Here is a 13880-nt window from a genome sequence, read left to right as displayed (position 1 = left end):
GAATTTTATACATTGGGCTAGTGGAAGCCAGTGAAGAGATTGGCAGAGAGGGGTAGCAGTCACTAATCAGTTAGTAGGTGTATTAGCCTAGCAGCAGCACTCATAATAGACTGAAGGGGGGATAGTCTGTGTAGGGGTAGGCCAGTGAGGAGGGAGTTGCAATAGTCAAGGCAGGAAATAACTAAGGAGCGAATAAGCTGTTTTGTGGTGTCGTTAGTCAGGAAGTGTTGTGGAGGTTAAGGTGGCAAGATTTAACCAGTGATTGGATGTGGGGGCTGAAGAAGAGGTCAGAGTCTAGGATTACGCCTAGCACCCTGGCATGTGGGGAGGGACCAATGGTTGTGTTGTTGATCTCAGTGGTAAAGTCATGGAGAGGGGATCAGGGAAGAGGAAATATTACAAGCTCAGTTTTAGAAAGATTGAGATTGAGGAAGTAGTGTGACATCCATACTGATATGTCGCTCAATAAATTTGTGCTCCGTAAGGAGATTGAGGGACTGAGTTGTAGAATCGAGAGATAGACCTGGGTGTTATCAGCATAGAGGTGGTATTGGAAGCCATGGGAGGTTATCAATAGCCCCAGAGAAGAGGTATAGAGAGAGAAGAGTAGGGGCCCAAGCACGGAGCCTTGGGGTACCCCAACAGAAAGAGAAAGAGGATCAGAGGAGATGGTATTGTATGTAACACTGAAAATGTGCTGAGATAAGTATGAGGAGAACCAGGAAAGAGAAGAGTCAGCTCATAAGGAAACAGTATTACTGGCAAAATCAACATGTATTTTCTGTACTTGCTCAAAATGTTCTAGGATGGAAAAAAAGATGCAACCACCACACCACATGGACTGCTGCAGTTTTTTACATTAAAGACTAAAGCTGCAATATGCTAAAATTTTGTTTTTGGGCTTAGTTATGTTTTTATCCAACCTCCTCCTGCCGCCTATGCCTCCTTGCTGGTCATGTGGTCTGCCTGTCACATAAATGACAAGTAGGAAAACTCAAAATTCAGAAATTATTATGGCCAAGCTTGACCTTTCCAAAAACCTTAAAGTTTTTATACATTTTCATCTGCCCAAATCTCTACATCTGCTTATTGTTTTGACATGTTATTCTGTTATTCTGCTGAGGTTATGCTTGCTATATGCATTTGAAATTACCATTTTTTTCACAAATTTACTTAAAAGTCATAGAAACCAGGTAAAATGTCATCTTACCTACCTCTTTCTTATGTTTTTAATAACTGCGTAATCTTTTTTAGATTCTCATTGCGAGCATTATGTGCAGCTACAACAAAGATGACTGGACCGCACTGTCACAAATGGCTGAGGTAACTTACCCCATCAACTTTTAATTTGCAAATCATGTTTGCAGCATTCGTCAGTTATTTATTAGCAGGCAGCGTGCATGTATGCTACATAGTTATACTTAATTTGTAATATTTGGGTCTAGATTCCAAAAGTGCTTACATAATCTAATACCAATCATCATGTAATTAATTAAGGCATATGTTTCAATTGGCTGTATTTGGAACCACATACAGTATTTTGGAGAATCTGTATTCCCTTGTTATCTAGGGTCTTGGCTTTCAGCATGTATGATGTTATTAGTTTTATTGGTTTAAATGAAACTTGATTTTAAACATTTACGTTTACTTACTACTGCCTTTTTCTATGCCCCTTTCTGATTTGGTTTCACCAGTGGATCCGACTCTTTTAGTTGATGGCTAGAATCTAAGATACATTTGGGGAAACTTTTTCTGTTGAATACATGTTTATTTTACAAATTGAGCATAGCACAACAAGTCACACAGCAATGATCAAAAAAATTATCATACAAGTTGTTACATGAAAAGTCACCAGATAATTCGGGGACACTTTCCATGGAACCTTGTTCAGCAAGCTGCCTGCAGAAAGTACAGAACAAGTCCAATGTGATAAGTCCTATTTTTGTCAGAGAGAGGGAAGAGGAGCAATAAAAGGAAAGAGAGGAGAGAAAAAAGAGGAGGAAGAAGGGGAGGGAGGGTATAGGGATGGAGGAGCTCTGGGTCATGAGTAGTAAACACAAATATGGAGGCAGGGCCTATTTAGGAAAAGAACCAATGCCAATGCAAAAAAAAAAGAAAATCAAAATTGTTTCTCCCACAGCTGCAAGGAGTGGTGGAACAAGGGGTTAGGACATCAGGATTCAAATGGAATAGTACCTAAGAACACTAGGACTTTCAAAGCAGCAGAGATGGAATAATGTTATCAGATTAAGCATGGAGTGCAAAATTTATCCCACATGTCATTTTCTTATGCCACAAGTTCTTCCATCCCCATAATATCATTGACTATGTGCACTCAATGGGTGAGGGAGTGAGAGGAAGAGGCTTTCCATAAAGAGGCAACCAATTGTCGGGCAGCAGATAAAAAGAAATGCAACAGAGTTGCTTTTTGAGATTTATATGAACCTGGTAAAATGGACAACAATGCAATTTCTGGTGATGGGGTAACAGACTCATAATAAATCCCATTATACAGTATAAAGAAAATTGACAGCCAAAAAGAGTATATCCTGCTGCACCCCCACAATATGTGTAGATATGTTCCTTTCTTTGCATCACAACTTCAGGAGGTGTCTGAAGACACCAGTAACATCCTGTGAACCAAAACTGGGTCCCTATACCATCGTGAGATCAGTTTGTAATTTTTTTTCCTGTGTGGAACAGTAAATAGAGGATTTATGTGTGTATTGGAAAGCCCTCTGCCATTCCTTGGAGGGGATGTCCCCTCCCAAATCCCGAAAAGGAGCATAGTTCCTAAAATGATGTAAGAGGTCTAGTACATTTTTCATAGAAAAGAGGGATTTACAAAAGGAAGAAAGCAAAAACTTAGTAAGCCAATCTATAGAGTCTGAGCCGATTAAAGCGGAAGGTATAAATAGGCCAGAAGTTGAATCAACAAAGTCCTTACCTATGGACCAATCCTCCCTATGATAAGTTTCAAAAGAGGGACTATTCAAACTATTAGACTGGCCTGCATTATCAGAAAGAGGTGTGAGTTAACAAGGTTTCAATGTCAACAAGAAAGCAGATTTCTGTTTGTACCAAAGATGAAGCAAAGCAAGAGGAGAAATAGTCTATAACTTGACTTGCTTTGGGGTAGACAGGAAAGATCGTACATGTTACTACATGACAACTGAAGCAGGGTTCCACTTTTTTATATTTTTCTTTGTCAAAAGTTTTATTGAAACGCTGAACAATATAAAGAGCTGATCGCCCATGCAGGGGTGCCATGTAATAGACAACCAATGAGTAATTCAACAGGCAATGATCAAACATTTGAAAAACATTATTAGTGGGGTTATTTTGTTTTGGGTGGTCCATTGTTGCTGCTGGATCTATTGTTACTTGAGGGGTTTAGTGTTGCTGGCAGGGGATCTCTTTTATTGCTTCTTCTTGTTGTCATTAACAAATTCTATAAAAATCACATAACACCACAAAATGATACTTGGTTCTGTATTCTCTAAAAGGGGCATTACTGGGAGGTGGGTAGGGGGCATAACAAAGGAACAATGCTCTGAGGTGAGTAGAGGCAGAGACAAGGGATGACTCAGAAAGGGAGAGTTCCTGCACCTATTCTCTGAGGAAAAAAAGCCCTGTACATATTCACTTGGAGTTTGAAATTTAATGGATAATACATGTGAACAGAAAAATATTTAAGGATTTTGTTTTATTTCCATGATATTATCTGTCCATGTAAATGCATTTTTAAGTATTGCCCTCAAAGTATGACAAAAAAAATTAAACTTAAAACCTGTACCGTAATAAAATAGCTAATTTCTATAATACACCATCTTAAAATTGCCTTTGTTTTTCTCTCCTTTAAAACATTTAAGGTTCTATAAATGAATCTTTTATACTTTCACATTAGCTAAGTATAACAGCCTTCTAATTGGTTTTGCTTCACAAAGTGTTTAATGTATCTAACTACATATTGCCTATTTTATATTTTCTCCTTACAATGTAAACTACTAATGGAAGGAAAAAACATACTTTGGGGATTTAGGGGAATGAGATTAAACATGATCAGTAATTGGCTTTCTGATCTTCAGGACTAGGTCCATTTTATACCTGTATTTACCTAATTGACCATGAAATCTTTTGTAAAATCCATGCTTGACAAGAGCTTTGCTACTTTAAGCAGTCTATGATGAATGACTTTATTATGTTGTGTTCTCCTTTTTAAAAGGCTGCAATGCTTAGTGTTCTTTTCATCTTTAATGGATGCCAATTTGCAAAAAGGGGGCCTTGGATGGGGGTTTGATGTAGATTTACAATTCAATGTGCTGTATTATATACAATGTTAAAAAACGACAGTCATGTGTAAAATGTAGTTTATTCTACCCGTGTTTCATTTAACAAGCAGAACAAGGCAGAAGAGAGATCTCTGCTATGGATGCGACAGTATATTGGTTTATAGTTTCCATCGCATGTGTCAATTTGCCTCAATATAAGGCCTCTGTTACACACCAAAGCAATTTAGAGCAGGCCTGCCTTGCACCAAAGTAGTCAATTGTGCATTATTGATTAAACAATAATTCTCAAAGTAAAGTGCCATGTTAGGCAAGGGTCAAGAGCTGAAAGCATAGCAGGGGCATTAAGTAGTAGTTTAGGCCACTTACAAAATGGATTACATATATTAAGTCTAAGTCTCATTTGCCAGCCATTTCTCAAACTGTTTTGTGTAGACATATGGGTTCTCTGTGAATAATGCAGTATGTTCTTTGCTAAATCACAGGGGAAGACTTTGGAATTAATTGCTGAGTGATGATCTTACATAATGTAAAATGATAAACTAGACCCACTATTAAATAATGGAAGTAGGACAGTCATTTTAGCTTAAGAGGATCCACAACTCCCAGCATGACCTATGAGTCACTCTGAGAGTTTTTGGATGCTTATCGGAGAAAGGCTGAAGATTGCTATGACTTTGGAATTGAGAAGCTTTTGATTGATTTTAAAGTGTTATTAAACCCAAATCTGTGTCAGCCCCCCTCCCCCCCTTTAATTTCACCTGGTGATCCAGCCAGTAAGTCTGTTATTTTTCAACTTAACTTACAAACCAAGCTGTCCAGGCAAAGTAACAGTTAGAGGATTAAGACAACTCATTTACCACTGACAGGAGTGCTTACAATGACCAACTTTTATTCACTTGTAAAATCTTTATTCCAAAAGAAAAAAACCTGTTTTCTGTAACTTCTTAAAAAATGTTAGCTGGAGCTCAGCTTCAATTTGTTAGTCAAGTCCATATAGAGTAAATCTGCTAGTCTAACACTACTTTCTCCCCAGACTGACGATGCTGCTGTTAAAATGTGTCTGCTTTACTACTCCATCCAGAATGCAAACACTCTAAGACAGAAAGTGTGTTTCTGGCTAGATCACTAGCTGAAATAAATGATAAAAAGCTTAAAAATAAAACCAATGCAGCCACCACATCTAAGGATTGGTTTATATTGCAATGTATTACAATTTTGATTTTGGGTTTAATATCACTTTCATTTTTTAATCAAGATGGGTTGAACTGTACAAAGTACTCTGGTGGATTCTGGGTGGATCCTGAATCTACAGAAATCCTTGCTAATTCGTCACTGCACCTGGAATACTTGGGATTGGTCCTGGATACTCATGCCATGGTTATCCTTAAGTTACTCTCTGCTTGCTGCTGCCAAATCTTTTGCTTGACCTACACTATTCTCTAGTCTCTTGTCTATATTGTAGCATCCTTGTCCTCACTCACTTTATTAGAGTGACCATGAGGATCACAAGCTGGTACCAGGATTCAGCAAAACCCATCTCAACCATGAGGAGTTGTGGTAAAAAACAGATAGTGCTTAACCTCAATGCCTTGAGTGAGCCTGCAAAAGCATATAAGGTATCTGAACCTGTGGTGTTCTTCAGGCATACGTATTTGGTGCTTCTGTCAGGGCAGGAGCGGTGGAATGGACAGGCAGGCCTAATGGTAGGGCCACGTACCGACTGACGGCAGCCACCACCCGCAGACCGGAGTCCCTCAGGGCGCGGAGTCTAAGTCCCAGGCTGCCTTTCACCAGGGCCCCTGATGGTGGGGATGGACTTGACGCAGCCAGAGACCAGGTCGCAGCCCCCCAGTAACCCCAGCTGCGGCAATGGCCGCCGCCAATGGCGTAAGCTGGTGGGAACCAGATGGGAAACGATAGCGTGGTCAGACAGGCCGGGTCGATAACAGCGGGATAGACGGTACAAGACAGTAGGCAAGAATACTCAGGTCACGGACCGGGTTCAGCAACGGAAGGTCAGGTAATGGGATAAGGCAGAGAATAGTCTTGTCAAAGCCGAGTCGGTTTCCAGGAAAGCAACGAGAGTAGAACAAGACCTTGCTGCAACACAATCATACAGGACATGAATGCAAAGAGCAACTGCAGACAGCAGGCTTAAATGTGATCAACCACACCCCTCTGGAGGAGGAGCAGCAGAGACCTGAAAGCATAAAGGCTCCCACCATGCTTTGCAGAAACCTAAGATGGATGCCAAAACATGGAGCAGCATAAGCTCTGAGGAAAGGTAGGACCTTAACAGCTTCATATTGATAAAGTTGTCCTGTGTCCAAGACTCTACCTTTTTCCAAAATTGGTGCCAGCCTGCCATCTGAATGAAAATATTGCACTTCCATCATTGGGACCCAAAACAATCCACCTTAACTAAAAACAAAATATGCAGCACAATGTCTGTTAAGTAAATAAACCATAATGTATGTGATCATATAAATGCTCCATGCACATTGGCTTATAAAAACACTGGTGCTCTTAGCAGAAAATACCCTGCTAACTTTGAGTATTTTTTGTACTAACATTTAGGAGCGTTTACCAGCATTCAAGATCGTTTAGCATTTTTCTCTGCCAGAACACTCTTAAAAATGCAAAACAGAAGATTTTTTTTCTGCCTCTAAACGCTGAGCTTAAAAAGGCCTCTACATTAGTTGCTTCTACAGGCAAGATGCTAAACCCCTCCAGGAGCAGCATTTTTTAAAGCCAGTGTGTATGGAGTGTTAGGCCTCATGCATGCTGGTTGTTTGCTCAGCTCTTCTAAACACATTTCTTCTGCTAGGAGAAAAGCAAGGTCAAAAAAGCACCTAAAGACACGTGTTTGCAAATACATTTAGATGTGTTTAAGTGTGTCAAGTGCTTGGGTGTTTATTCATTTAATTGACCAGAATATTAATTTATTCTGGTGACTGAAATGAATGAATGCCCAAGCATTTCTCACACTTACCTCTTTTTTTTCCTACCAAAGAGTTGCTGCTCCTGAACATTTTGGAAGTGGCAGTTTATGTTTGTCTCTTAACGCCTGTAAACACCTATGTGTGCATGGAGGCTAACATGCAGATGCGTTTAGAGGCAAAGAAAAAAATGCAAGACACCTCTAGAAGCAGCTTTTAAAGGATAAATTCACCTTTGGGAACATGTTACATGTTCCACCCGTTTTTAGGGTGTAACATGTAACTTGTTCCCATAGCCACATGGAGGAGATTCCAGGAGACAGGCAGCTACTCTAGGAGACCTAGAGAGGACCGTAGGATGAGCACTGCCAGAGCCCTACAAAATGACCTCCAGCAGGCCACTGGTGTGAATGTCTCTGACCAAACAATCAGAAACAGACTTCATGAGGGTGGCTGAAGGGCTCGATGTTCTCTAGTGGTCCCTGTGCTCACTACCATAGAGCTTGATTGGCATTTGCCAGAATTGGCATGTCCGCCACTGGCAACCTGTGCTTTTCACATATGACAGCAGGTTCACCCTGTGCACATGTGACAGACGTGAAAGGGTCTGGAGAAGCCGTGAAGAATGTTATGCTGCCTGTAACATTGTTTAGCATGAGTGTTTTGGTGGTGGGTCAGTGATGGTCTGGGGAGGCATATCCATGGAGGGATGCACAGACCTCTACAGACTAGACGATGGCACCCTGATTGCCATTAGGTATCAGGATGAAATCTTTGGACTTATTGTCAGACCCTACACTGGTGCAGTGGGTCCTGGTTTGTTCCTGGTGCATGACAATGCCCGACCTCATGTGGTGAGAGTATGCAATTCAAAATATATAAAAGGCAAGCGCTGTGTAAATATAAGCAGCTGGTACCAGAGATAGTGATGATAAATCTCAAGACAACAAACAAATAAAATGCAGCGCATACAACAAATCCACCAATTAGGTATAGTGTCAAAGGTATATGTGCAAATTAGTGCAACCAATAAAGTAATACAAGAACAAATAAATATAGCAAAAAAAACTGTTAAATAATTAAAGCAACAAATAAAGTCCTTCCGATATGAATCTGTGTATCAGTGATGCTGGAGAACACAAACGTGTCCAATTCCACACAGTGCTAAAGATCCAGTGAATGTTCCGCCACCACTATGCATCCACCAGAATGCTACTTGCGCAGTAGCAGTAGCCAAAGGTCAATACATTCAACTCTCCAATGTCCACAGGATAGGTGACCTCCTAAGAGAAATGCTCACCACACGGAGCCCAATAGACGGTTCATAGTGCAGCATTTATTAAAATAAATTAAAAACATTCCACGTGGAAACATCAATATAAATGGGAAGCTAGCCACATACCAAAATGGCCGCTGTTCCGGAATGTGAACACGGCGGCGTGGCGTCAGTACGTAGGCTCCACCCAATGCAGTTCCTGTAGGATGAAGCAATTGATACCATTGAATGGCCTCCATGCTTGCCTGACTTAAATCTAATTGAAGACCTCTGGGATATTATATGTCGGTCCATCCAACGCCACCAGGTTGCACTTCAGACTGTCCAAGAGCTCAGTGATGCCCTGGTCCAGATCTGGGAGGAAATACCCCAGGACACCATCCGTTGTTTCATTAGAAGCATGCTCTGACATTGTCAGACATGCAAACAAGCACATGGGGGCCATACAAACTACTGAATACCATTCTAAGTTGCTGCAATGAAATTTCAGCAAAATGGACTAGCCTCCTGCATCATTTTTTCACTTTGATTTTTTGGGTGTCTTTGAATTCAGTCCTCTGTAGGTTGATACGTCTCATTTCCATCAAACGATGTGGCATCCTTACGTTCTGAACACATTACCCAGTCCATATTAGTATAGATATCCAGCATGATATTTTTCCCCATTGAGAACTGATGTGTTTTCAAGGTGTACCTTTAATTTTTTTGAGCAGTGTGTGTGTGTGTGTGTGTATATATATATATATATATATATATATATATATATATATATATATATATACATATATACAGTGCTCAGCAAAAATGAGTACACCCCTTATGAAAGATACAATTTTAATCAATTTCTCAATGAACACAAGGACAGTTTCCAACATTTTGACAAAACTAAAAAACTTTTATAGAGAATTTGTTTAGTTCATTAAATGAAAGTAAGGTTAATATTATAACTTCGATTACAAAATCTTCAGTTTTACTCACATTTGTTGATGCAAAAATGAATGCGCCCCACAACAAAAACTACTACATCTAGTGTTTTGTATGACCTCCATGATTTGTAAGGACAGCACCAAGTGTTCTAGGCATGCAATGAACAAGTTGGAAACATCATGCATCATCTATCTTTTTCCATTCTTCAAGAACAACCTCTTTTAGAGCCTGGATGCTGGATGGAGAGTGATACTCAACATATTTCTTCAGAATTCCCCATAGGTGTTTGATTGGGTTCAGATCAGGAGACATACTTGGCCACTGAATCACTTTCACCATGTTCTTCTTCAGAAATGCAACTGTGGCCTTAGATGTGTGTTTTGGATCATTGTCATGTTGGAAAAGTGCACAACGACCAAGGGCATGGAGTGATGGTAGCATCTTCTCTTTCAATATAGAGCAGTAGATCTGTGAATTCATGATACCATTAATGAAATGCAGCTCCCCAACACCAGCAGCACTCAGCAGGCCCACAGAAGGACACTGCCACCGCCATGTTTCACTGTAGGCTCCCTGCATTTTTCTTTGTACTCCTCACCTGTGCAACACCATACAGTTTTGAAGCCATCAGTTCCAAAAACATTTATCTTGGTCTCATAACTCCAGAGTACAGAGTCCCAGTAGTCTTCTTCTTTTTCAGCATGGGCCCTGGCAAATTCTAGGCAGACTTTTTTGTGGGCTTTAGGAGAGGCTTCCTTCATGGAAGACTCCCATGCATGCCATTCCTCTGCAGTGTATGCCATATTGTGTCACGGGAAACAATCACCCCAGTTTGGCTTTCTACTTCTTTAGCTAACTGCAGTGAACTTGCATGTCGATTTTCTTCAACTCTTCTCATAAAAAGACGCTCCTGTTGCTCGATATCCTTCTTTGAACGATCTTGTGATAGAGACCCACATAGAAAGGGCCTTATCTCTGATATCTACAACCTTCTCTCTACTCCTGAGTCCTTGCCAAGCCCTACTTATGTTGCTAGGTGGGAGACAGATCTGGGTCACCAATTGGACCCTGCAGATTGGGACCATATCTGATCTGCTACCAAGTCCTCTTCACAGAACGTAGTAGCTTTAGAGAGCAACTATAAAGTTTGTGCTTTATGTAATCCTGCATAGCCTAAGCTCTCATCAGCTTGGCTTGATATAGCTCTCTAATCAATAGAGTTTATTGCTGAGTTTAGTTCTTTCATGCACCTTTTGTAATCCTCCCCACATTTCTTTAGCAGTTTCACACTTACTTATATGCATGATTTGATCATCTTACTATAAAGTTTTGACTCGGTGGTACTTGGTCCCTTCGAGGATTGCTAAATATACCCCCAACTATTCTTCTGAATGTTTTAGGGGTTGTGCAATGGTAGGAACTGACTTTCATGTTTGGTGGACCTGCCCGGTAGCCCAAGCCTTTTGGGACTAAGTTTTTCATAACTTAACGAGTGGAAGGTCACTGATTGTTCATTTATAATTTGATGCATTAAGTATTTAGTGTGGTATTCATGCTTATTTAGATTCACAGAGTGCTGTGTGTGTTTTGATTCACTATATTTATATATATATTGTGACAGTATGAACGGCAAAGTGATGGATGGAAGATATGTGTCACCTCGCATGAGATCATACTGTGAGGTGTAAGGTGGAGTCCACTCCGGGTTTTCGGGGCCACAATGGCAGAGGTGGTTCCGAACCAGAGTTTGAACTCCACTAATGACCACCAACAGGTGATACAAAAAGGGCAGGGCTGGAGCAAGGAGTTGCTCGTGGCCTGGGACTCAGAGAGGTATTCTGAGAGAGCTGTGTGTATGGACTATACCTACAAGAAAAGGTTTGCTGTTATTTTGTTTTGGTGACAGGGAGAAGCCCTTCACCTCTGAGAGAGGAATCATCTTCTGTTTAGTTAGTGCCTGGATGGCAAGGGTTTATTTTGATGTTTTGTTTATTTTGATATTTTTTGCAAACCGTTTTAATAAAACTGACAACCAGATTTTGACGAAAGCCTGCTGTGCGGTCTACCTTTGTCCCAGGGAAGGAGATCCCCCACCTGAGCTAACCCCACATATGGTGGATTTGGCTGGCACTTCCTGAGCAAGTGGGAAGATGGAGGAAATAATAAGAGCCTTGCTGCAGTCCAATGCAGCACAACGGGAGACAAATCGCCAGGTTGCGGAAGCCCAACAGGCACAACATGAACCCCAACAAGCAGACCGAGAGCTCCTTAAGCAGGTGGCCCAACACCTATTAGAATTAAAGAAGGAATCTGCAGATCCGCTACCAGTGGAGCAGAAAATGGCGCGGACCAGCTATGTTTTGCAGAAGATGACACCTGGGGATGATGTGGAGGCCTACCTCACAACTTTTGAAAGGGTTGCTGTTCGGGAAGGATGGAAAAAGGAGCAATGGGCAGGACTGCTTGCACCATTTTTGACAGGTGAATCCCAAAAAGCCTATTATGACCTGGAACCAGGGGATGCCCAGGACTATGAGAAACTGAAGGCTGAGGTCCTTGCACGCCTGGGTGTCACCATTGCAGTCCAGGCTCAGCGGGTGCATCAGTGGCATTACAGGGCTGACAAACCACCCAGATCTCAGATGTTCGATTTGATACATCTCTCCAAAAAGTGGCTCCAGCCAGAGGTATTGTCAGGCCCTCAGATTGTGGAGCGTGTGGTCATGGACCAATATTTTCATGCACTCCCTGCCACTTTGAGGAAGTGGGTCGGCCGTGGAGACCCTAAATCTGCAAACGAGCTGGTGGACCTGGTGGAGAGATATGCAGCCGCTGAGGACTTTTTTCATTCACCTGGGCCGTACCCCAATGTCACTAGGGGTGGAAAACTATCCGAAAGATACGGTAAGACTGTTCCATGGGCCAAAGGCTCAGAAAAAAACAATAAGACTATTGTGTCAGATAATGAGACTGTAGGCTTAGGACCTAGAGACTGGTCAAATAGGTCAGGAAGGTCCCCAAAGCCATTTAGAGGTTTAGGTACTGAACATATCAAATGTTATCGGTGTCATGCATTGGGTCATATTGCTGCAAACTGTCCTTTAAATGATGAACCTATGCAATGTGAAAATGCTTATTTAGGAAAACGCATGTCTCTTTTTGCACAGGTGGTATGTACTGCAGCATGTCAGAAACGCATGGAAAAGCAAATGTGTGTGATTGCCATTGATGAAAAGCCAGTAACTGCTCTGCTAGACTCGGGTAGTGTTGTGACCTTAGTTAAAAGTGATTTGGTAAACCCTGCCAGCCTACACCCTAGCATGATTGGAGTTATTTGTATTCATGGTGATACACGTAATTACCAGACTGCTCTGGTGGAGACTGATACTCCCTGGGGCCCTGTGACCCATTCTATGGGGGTGGTGCCCTCTCTGCTTCATGAAGCCATAGTGGGGAGAGATTTTCCCCATTTCTGGAAGTTATGGGATAAGGAGGGGAGTCAGAAAGACCGAGCTCCCCCTGCTGGGGAAACGCCGGAAACTCCTGAACTCACTCCTGACCCCTTTGACTGCCGAGTGGAAGTGGAAACTGTGGGTGTGTCCGAGGAAGGCGTAGATCTTTTCCCTTTCTCTGTAATGGCTGGGGAGCAGGAGGAGTTGGATCCAACCCCAGACATTGAGGATATAGAACAAGAGATGATCGCTGGCTCTAGTGAGAGTGGACAGAATGTGGTGCCTGACCTAGAGGTCAGAAAAGAGGATTTTTGTACGGAACAACTGAAAGATTCCACAATTAATAGAGCCCGTGAAAACATTAAAATGATTGATGGGGAACCAGTGGAAAATGATGTAGTGGTGTCTTTTCCCTATGTGGCTCTTAACAATAACTTGCTGTATCAAGTGGTAAAGCAAGGGGAGGAGGTGGTAGAACAGTTAGTGGTCCCCAAACCCTTTCGCCGGATGGTACTGGATTTAGCCCATGGGCATATAATGGGTGGACACCTGGGTGTAGAGAAAACAAAGGAGAGAATAACCCAGAGATTCTTCTGGCCAGGCTTACATGGAGACATCAAAGCGCATTGTGAGTCATGCCCGAAATGTCAATATTCTGCGCCCTCACCCCATTTTCGCAGTCCGCTAGTACCTCTACCCATAATTGAAGTACCGTTTGAAAGAGTGGGCATGGACCTAGTGGGTCCAGTAGTAAAGTCTGCCCGGGGCCATCAGCACATACTGGTTATACTTGACTATGCCACCCGGTATCCTGAAGCCATCCCCTTGCGTAATACCTCTGCTAAAAATATCGCCAAAGAGCTTGTCCGGGTGTTTAGTCGTGTAGGTATTCCAAAGGAGATATTAACGGATCAGGGCACGCCATTTATGTCTAGAGTTATGAAAGAGTTATGCAAATTGTTCAAAATCTCCCATCTCCGTACCTCAGTCTACC

General features: G+C 41.9%; 1 protein-coding gene across 1 annotated transcript in view; it reads left to right on the top strand.

Annotated features, from left to right (window-relative positions):
- DPYD (dihydropyrimidine dehydrogenase) overlaps nucleotides 1–13880 on the top strand; it is a 1720296-nt gene that overhangs the window by 1195952 nt on the left and 510464 nt on the right. Inside the window, exon 15 of the mRNA XM_089677280.1 lies at nucleotides 1255–1323. Coding sequence (XP_089533406.1) covers nucleotides 1255–1323 — 69 coding nt within the window. The remainder of the gene's footprint in view (nucleotides 1–1254; nucleotides 1324–13880) is intronic.

This window comes from Staurois parvus, unplaced genomic scaffold, assembly GCF_062004578.1.
Source record: "Staurois parvus isolate SC_StPar_1 unplaced genomic scaffold, SC_StPar_1.0 ptg000183l, whole genome shotgun sequence".
Classification (NCBI taxonomy): domain Eukaryota; kingdom Metazoa; phylum Chordata; class Amphibia; order Anura; family Ranidae; genus Staurois; species Staurois parvus.
This window is presented reverse-complemented; position numbering and strand designations above follow the sequence as displayed.